We start from the raw sequence: 7992 nt of genomic DNA, 5'->3' as shown, positions 1-7992 counted from the left end.
CCCCCCGGGCAGGCTTCGTGCTGCAGTACTCGGTGGACAACAGCGAGGAGTGGAAGGACGTGTTCATCAGCTCGGGCGAGCGGTCCTTCAAGCTGGACAGCCTCAAGTGCGGCACGTGGTACAAGGTGAAGCTGGCAGCCAAGAACAGCGTGGGCTCCGGGCGCATCAGCGAGATCATCGAGGCCAAGACCCACGGGCGGGGTGAGGCTCAGCCACGGCCCAGCTGGGAGACACGGGCCCAGGCCACGGGGACGGAAGATGGCCGGCGTGGGGAAGGAGTGCGGGAAGCGGGCGGAAGGGAGGGGCTCAGCGGGTACTTGAACCAATCACAGTGGGAGAAACAGGCCCCACCTCCCTGGCTGGGTAGCAGGTGGCGGCCTCTTCCTTCTTCCCACATCCCTTCCTCCTGGGCGGAGGCCTTCCCTCCAGGTCCTTCCTCTTCTCACTCCTCCTCGGCCCCCTGGGGCACCCCCCCTCCCCATCTGTGTCAGAACCGCCACCGCCCCCCTGGCCCAGGGGACTCCCCAGCCCGCAGGTGAAGGCACCCCCCTCTTCTTCTCGGTCTCTAACCACACTCTCTCCCTGTGGCCCCCAGAGCCCTCCTTCAGCAAAGACCAGCACCTGTTCACCCACATCAACTCCACGCATGCTCGGCTTAACCTGCAGGGCTGGAACAACGGAGGCTGCCCCATCACGGCCGTCGTGCTGGAGTACCGGCCCAAGGGCACCTGGGCCTGGCAGGGGCTGCGGGCCAACCGCTCCGGGGAGGTGTTCCTGACCGAGCTGCGGGAGGCCACGTGGTACGAGCTGCGCATGCGGGCCTGCAACAGCGCTGGCTGCGGCAACGAGACGGCCCAGTTCGCCACCCTGGACTACGACGGGAGTGAGTCGGAGAGGCCGCAGCGGGGTGTCCCCAGGGAAGCCGGCACAGGGGCAGACACACAAAGAGAGGACAGACAAATTGAAAAACAGGGAGGGAAGAGCCGGAGACAGGGAAGGGAGCCGCGGGGTGTAGGCCGGCAGGCCGGAGCGCCAGTGACCGATACAGACCTACAGACCCTACAGACAGGCAAACAGTCACACTAAGACAGAGCGTCTTTGCAGGTGCGTCCTTGCTCTCTGTTGCTTCAGAGAGATGGGGAGGAATGTGGAGATGTAGTTGAGGCATGGTGCAGAGGCCAGGATGGGATGCTCTGTGCCGCAGTAACAGATAAAACACCAAGGGCTGCAGGGCTTGACCCAGTAAAGATCTGCTGCTGGCTCTCATAACATGTTGAGAGGGTTGGCTGGCCACCATCTTCTGGCTACGCCATCCTGAATGGTAGCCTCCAAGGTCACCAAGAAGAGAGAGAGAGAGAAAAGGCACCCCAGTTCTTAACGGCCTTGTCCAGGAGGAGACGCTCGTCACTTCTGTTCACACTCTGTCGTCTAGAACTAGTTACGTGATTCTGATCTAACTCGGAGATCTGGAGGGTGTAAGTAGGCACGTGGATGTTTGGTGAGCACTAACTGGTGTCTCCCATGTGGGTTACTTCATACACATGCGCACACGCAACACATGCGCACACATAACACATGCGCGACATATGTTACAGGCACGTCAAAGGCTGAATTCATAGAGATCCACTGTCAGAGGTAAATTAAGTCCACCTGTGTGTTAAGGAAATGAAAAGCTCCTTCGAGAAGGAGATGGCCCTTATGCAAAGCTTTGAAACAGGCAGAGGTGGGGCTTGGCTGAGGGCTATGTCTGCAGAACTTACCGCCTCCATGCAGGCACCTCAGGTTAGCAAATATTGCCCGTGAGAGGGGGTATCAGGGAAAAAATGCGGGGCATTGAACAGCTCTGTCCCCAGCTGGGGAAGAGACCCTGAGACCCCACTGCACTGATTCCTCTCTGAATCTCACTGCCCCTCCCCCACTTTACGAGCTGGATGGGGGAAATCTAAGCGCATCAGCGCCCCCCCCCTCTAGAAATGAACTCCTACAGGCAGGAGACTATCTCTCAAAGACTTCAGGATAATTCTAAAACAGCCCCACGAAGCCATCAGTTTCATAATGCAGCATAAAAACGACATGATTGTTTGTGGGCTGTCCTGATATGACCAGAATATGGGGGTGGGGGGCGGGTAATGGAGAAGGCTGGGGCTCTGTGCCAGGAAGTGCGGATCAGAATGAGACCAAGGGCAGCAAGTGAGGTTCAAGGGCTACCCCACCCCCGGGGACTCTACACAGAGCCTCCTCATAAGGGACATCTGACTCCCGTCTTCCCCCCATTCAGGCACCATCCCTCCTATCAAGTCTGCTCACGGTGAGGGCGATGACGTGAAGAAGCTATTCACCATCGGCTGCCCGGTCATCCTGGCCACTCTGGGGGTGGCCCTGCTCTTCATCGTCCGCAAGAAGAGGAAGGAAAAGCGGCTGAAGCGGCTCCGAGGTAGCCAGGCTTCCCCCGGGCTTCCCAGGAGGGAGTGTTGGCCCTCATCCACGCTGGCCACCTGTCATTGGCTCATGGCACGCTCTGGGCAGGAGTGTGCCTGTGTCTTATTGAAGGGAGAGCTGCCACTCCAGTCTTCTGAAATTTTAGTTCTCACAGCTTCCTCCTCTGTGCCCCCAAGACTTTGTGCCTGACCTAACCAGGGCTGAATCAGAGGTGTACTCTGGTAGAGCCAATTGGTTGAAATATTTAAACATTTCCATGTTAGGGGCACCTGGGTGGCTCAGTCAGTTAAGCATCCGATTTCAGCTCAGGTCATGATCTTGCGATTCGTGAGTGTGTGCCCCGCCTTGGGCTCTGTGCTGACAGCTCAGAACCTGGAGCCTGCTTCCGGTTCTGTGTCTCCCTCTCTCTCTGCCCCTCCCCTGCTCGTGTGCTCATGCTCTCATGCTCTCTTGCTCGCTCGCTCGCTCTCTCTCTCTCTCTCTCTCTCTCTCTCTCAAAAATGAATAAATGTTAAAAAAATAAAGAATAAACATTTCCATGTTAGTTGGTAAATAGATGTTGTTCCCTTCCACCCTGGATCTTCTCTCTCTCACACAGGATCCCTGAGATTCTTTTAGGAGCTGGCCACTGAAACGTAGACCGGCAGGTGGTCTCTAGGACCTTGCTCAGTTCTGGCACCTCCAGAACGTGTCTGATGTTAAACATTTTGAATAAGGTCCCTGTCCTAATACGTGATACCGTAGACGGGCATGAATGAGTCCGATTCAGCTTGACTTCCCCAGGGCCTGGTACACTGTCTGGCACCTAGTAGTTGCTTCACAGATGTTCGTTCATTCATTTGGAAAACATTTATTGAATAGCTGCTGTATTGTAGGTACTTCCACACCCCGGAGATAGAGAGGCGAATGGAGAAGGAAGAGCCTGTAGTCTTACGGAACATAGTCTAGTCCTTCTCGAGTTTACAGTTTAGTGTGAGAGGTCAGGGCACAATAGTCGTACAAAAGAGAGAAGTACTAACCCTACCTTGGGTGTTTGGGAGTTGCGTGGATGGAAGGTTGAATGATTAATTGGATGGTTGGATGGAAAGATGTATAGACGGAAGGATGGTTGGATAGATGGTTACAGGAAAGTTTTAATGTAGAGGCGGCTGCATGGGTAGGTGGAAGAATGGATGGATGATTAGATAGCTGGATGGATCAATGCTTGGAGCCACGGGTAGGTGGGTGGCTGGATGCATATTTGGATGGTTAATAGTTGAATGATTAGGTAGTTGGGCAGATAGTCGAATGGGTGTTTGGATGAATGGATAGGGAGATGGATGATAAGATGGACAGATGATTGTATGATTTTATGGATATATGGATAGGTGGGTAGATGAAAGGTTGAGTAGATGAATAGATAATTGGATGGATGGATGGATGGATGGATGGATGGATGGATGGTTGAATGGATGGATAATTGAATGGGTGGATGATGGATGGATGGATGGATAGATGGATGGATGGTTGGTTGAATGGATGGATAATTGAATGAGTGGATGATGGATGGATGGATGGGTGGGTGGAGAAATGAATAGATTGATAGGTAAATGGATCAATGATGAATGGACGGGTGGGCGGGTGAGTAGATGGTTGGATACATACATAGAACTAGTTCATTCCGACAGATTAGTCTCATGATTCTCCTTCTCCTCGGAGGTCTAATGGGTTAACTGGGCCCTTTGCTTCTCTCACTCTTCCCCTCCCCCCCCATCAATTCCTAACCTGAGAGTCCTGATCCTATTCAAGGCCTCTCTGGAGACAAAGCATGGACCCTCAGATTTATCCACGGACTTCTTGGGACAGGTGCCCAAGAGGAAGAAATGAGGTCTCTTGGTTGATAGTCCTTTAGGAATGCCCACTGACCACGCCTCCTTCACTCTCTCCTCTTCTCAGCAAATAACTGAGGATGGACCCTCCACTGGTGCCCATTCCCAGCCTGCTATGATGTCTTGTTTAATTAGAGTCAATTCAAGAAACAGATGGAGCAGTTTATACACCCTCTCCTTTGGGACAAATATACCCTCTCCCGATTAGACAAAAACCTGAGGAAAGGAAAACAGACCTGAGCCAAATCGGGCACCGGGAGCCGTCAGACCTTACTGTGTTTCAGACCATCTTAGAAGCCCTTTCACTTCTCCCTCTTCTTCCCAGGAGACCAGCCCTGGTCTCCTTTTAGGGATTCCCCGCACCTTTTCCCCATGCCTCTGCCCGTTCTCACCCAGTCCCTCTCTCTACTGTTTTGCAGACGCGAAGAGTTTGGCAGAAATGTTGATAAGGTAGGTGTCACCTGGCTGCTCCGTCCCCTGCAGAGGACGGGCTTCCAAGACCCCGCTGTCCTGCTAAGCCCTCTCCTCTGGCCCCTGATGGCTGCTGGGTCACCCACCTCGGGCCCTTCTCCCCACAGCAAGAACAACCGAAGTTTCGACACCCCCGTGAAGGGGCCGCCCCAAGGCCCGCGGCTGCACATTGACATCCCCAGGGTCCAGCTGCTCATCGAAGACAAGGAGGGCATCAAGCAGCTGGGTGAGTGACAAGTGCCACAGACTCTGTTGTGGTCACCCCCGGGCCACCACCCCCCAAGGGCAGGCGCCAGCCCTCACTGCAGTGCCCAGAGCTCTGGCAGCAGCCCCACCAACGACTCAACCTCAGAACTCACGGAAACTTCTCTGAAGGGCCAAGCTCCTCCTCTAACTGAAATGGGGTAAAGACAGAAAGATACATGTGATGTGCAAAGAGGACTCCTACTTGTTGTCTTCCTTCCCCCAGGAGATGATAAGGCCACCATCCCCGTGACGGACGCCGAGTTCAGCCAAGCTGTCAACCCGCAGAGTTTCTGCACCGGTGTCTCCTTGCACCACCCAGCCCTCATCCAGAGCACGGGACCCCTCATCGACATGTCTGACATCCGGCCAGGCACCAGTACGCCCTCTCCCCAGGAAGCCAGACCCCCTCCCAAACAGGGTGTCTTGGGCACAGCATGGGGCACAGGTGATAGAAAGAAAAGTGGGGGAGGAACAGCATGGAATGGAAAGAGCACTGGAGTTAGTCTACCGACCTTGAGTGAAGACTGACTTAGCTGTGACCTTGGGTCTATCGCTGACTTTGTCTCTCTGGGCCTCCGTTTGCTTACCTAGACATTTTAAGAGGGCTGGGTGTTCTTGCTCTCCAAGGCCCTTCTGCCTCTGGACGTAAGGATAGACTACATCAAGGGCTGTGGGGAATGAATGACAGGAGGCAGCGGGAGAGGAGGTGACATTATTCCCCCGGCGGAAGGAAAAGATGCGGTGGCGGGGGAGCCCCAGGATGCCAGCCCCTGCCCCCCGCCCCCGCCACTGTCGCTCTCCCCCTCCGGGGCCAGCTACGTGGTCGGGAAAGGCAGCAGGCTCAGCTTCCCCATGGGAGCTTCTGTGGCTGCTTATGCCCCCTACCTGGCTCCGCACTGCCCTCCGGTGTGTGCCAGCCGCCCAGGCCTGAGTGCCCCCGGCGGATGCACTAGCTGTCGCTTCCCGTTTGCAGATCCGGTGTCCAGGAAGAACGTAAAGTCAGCCCACAGCACCCGGAACCGGTACTCAAGCCAGTGGACGCTGACCAAGTGCCAGGCCTCCACACCTGCCCGCACCCTCACCTCCGACTGGCGCACCGTGGGGTCCCAGCACGGTGTCACTGTCACTGAGAGTGACAGCTACAGCGCCAGCCTCTCCCAGGACACAGGTGAGCCCAGGGCCCTCTGTTCTCCGGTTCCCCTACCTTCCAGCCCCCCTCTCTGTTTTCCCAGCCTCTGCCCACCAGCTCATGGGGGCCAAGGCACAAGTGCGCCTCATTTCCAGCTGGCCACTGACTTGCTGTGTGGCCGGCACAGAAACACTTGACCTTGCGGAGCTCTGCTGGGTCAAGGATTTCACTCTGCCATCCCAGAAGATGTTGGAGAAAATGGCCCGTGTGACAGCTGTTGGAGAAAGAGCTGAGTCTTCCAGGGGGCGGCTTGCTTTCAAGAACGCAAGACGGTCTGCCCTTTATTCGCCAAAGACCCCACCTCTGCCACCACGGCCCCCTTCCCAGGGGACCAGCGGGGTCTTTGGAGATGACCACTGGGTCAAGGGTAGGGAACTGCTCAGTCTGGTCTCCTCTGAAAAAAAAGACTTTTAATGTCTATTTTTGAGAGAGAGCGCACGTGCAGGCAGGGGCGGGGCAGAGAGAGAGGGAGACACAGAACCCACAGCGGGCTTTGGTCTCCTCGGTAGCCGAGACCCTTCTCCCCAGGTCCCCCTCATTTCCCCTCACCTCCACGCTCCCATCTCCGCAGACAAAGGCCGGAACAGCATGGTGTCCACGGAGAGCGCCTCGTCCACCTACGAGGAGCTGGCACGGGCCTACGAGCACGCCAAGCTGGAGGAGCAGCTCCAGCACGCCAAGTTCGAGATCACCGAGTGCTTCATCTCCGACAGCTCCTCCGACCAGATGACCACAGGCACCAACGAGAACGCGGACAGCATGACGTCCATGAGCACGCCCTCGGAGCCCGGCATCTGCCGCTTCACCGCCTCGCCGCCCAAGCCGCAGGACGCCGACCGAGGCAAAAATGTGGCTGTGCCCATCCCGCACCGGGCCAACAAGAGTGAGTGCTCGCCACCCCCCCCCGCCCCCTGCTCCGAACCTGGCCCCGACAGCCCGGGGGGCTCCTTGGTGGCGTGGGCAGTGCAGAGCAAGTACTTGGGAGGGTCCAGATCAGGGTCCGCGTCCGGCTCAGCCTCTTAACGCCTCCGCGGCCTTGGAAGTCACTTAGCCTCTCTGGGCTTCATTTCCTCCTTTGTAAAATGCAAATGACAGCGTTGCTGTGCGAACAGTAGGTGTCCAGTACCTGCCTGATGCATGGCGGGGTCTCGGGACACAGTCCTCCCCTCCGCCGAAGCTGTGCCGGCACGGAGACACAGCTGCCCAGTGGCAGGGGCCTCAGTGCCATTCCTAATTGATCCAGACGCAAAGGAACAATCCTGGCAGCCCGCACGTGGCGGCCAGACCTCATGGTGGGCAGTGACCTAGCCTGACGGAAACATGTCTGACCCCGGGGGCCCGGTCAGAGCCGACGCCCTTCAGGGTTGGTGGGACAGCCGTAGGATGACTGGAGGGCGTGCCAGGGGACACTGGACCACACTATACCGTGTCAACCCACACGGAGTCTGGTCTGCTCGCTACTTACTGGCCTCGCTAAGTGGCCATGCCAATCGGGGCACTCGGGGTCATCCGGAGAAGAGCGCAGGGTAACAAAGTACAAAGACTTTGGAGACTGGCAGCCCTGAATGCCGCCCCCACCCCCTCTGGCTGGGTGAATTGGGGCAGATTACTTAATCTCTCTGAACCTCAGTTTCCTCATTTGCAAAACGTGGGCAGGTATTAACCTACCCCGGGGGCTGCGGGGACCAAGCGAGATCATGTAAGGAGAGTTCCGGGCACAGTCATAGGATAGGCACATTTATGGGTGAGGATGCTCACTGAGCAGAGGGGTCAGGACTC

The 7992-nt window shown here is 56.6% G+C and overlaps 1 protein-coding gene across 1 annotated transcript in view; it reads left to right on the top strand.

Annotated features, from left to right (window-relative positions):
• Positions 1–7992, top strand: part of DSCAML1 (DS cell adhesion molecule like 1) — a 305212-nt gene that overhangs the window by 296395 nt on the left and 825 nt on the right. The window contains exons 26-33 of the mRNA XM_029915701.1: positions 13–201; positions 596–883; positions 2279–2434; positions 4727–4757; positions 4886–5004; positions 5248–5400; positions 5998–6192; positions 6785–7169. Coding sequence (XP_029771561.1) covers positions 13–201; positions 596–883; positions 2279–2434; positions 4727–4757; positions 4886–5004; positions 5248–5400; positions 5998–6192; positions 6785–7169 — 1516 coding nt within the window. The remainder of the gene's footprint in view (positions 1–12; positions 202–595; positions 884–2278; positions 2435–4726; positions 4758–4885; positions 5005–5247; positions 5401–5997; positions 6193–6784; positions 7170–7992) is intronic.

The sequence above is a fragment of the Suricata suricatta genome, chromosome 11 (genome assembly GCF_006229205.1).
Source record: "Suricata suricatta isolate VVHF042 chromosome 11, meerkat_22Aug2017_6uvM2_HiC, whole genome shotgun sequence".
NCBI classification, from domain to species: Eukaryota; Metazoa; Chordata; class Mammalia; order Carnivora; family Herpestidae; genus Suricata; species Suricata suricatta.
The sequence above is the reverse complement of the archived record's forward strand: the minus strand, read 5'-3'. Positions and strand labels throughout refer to the sequence as shown.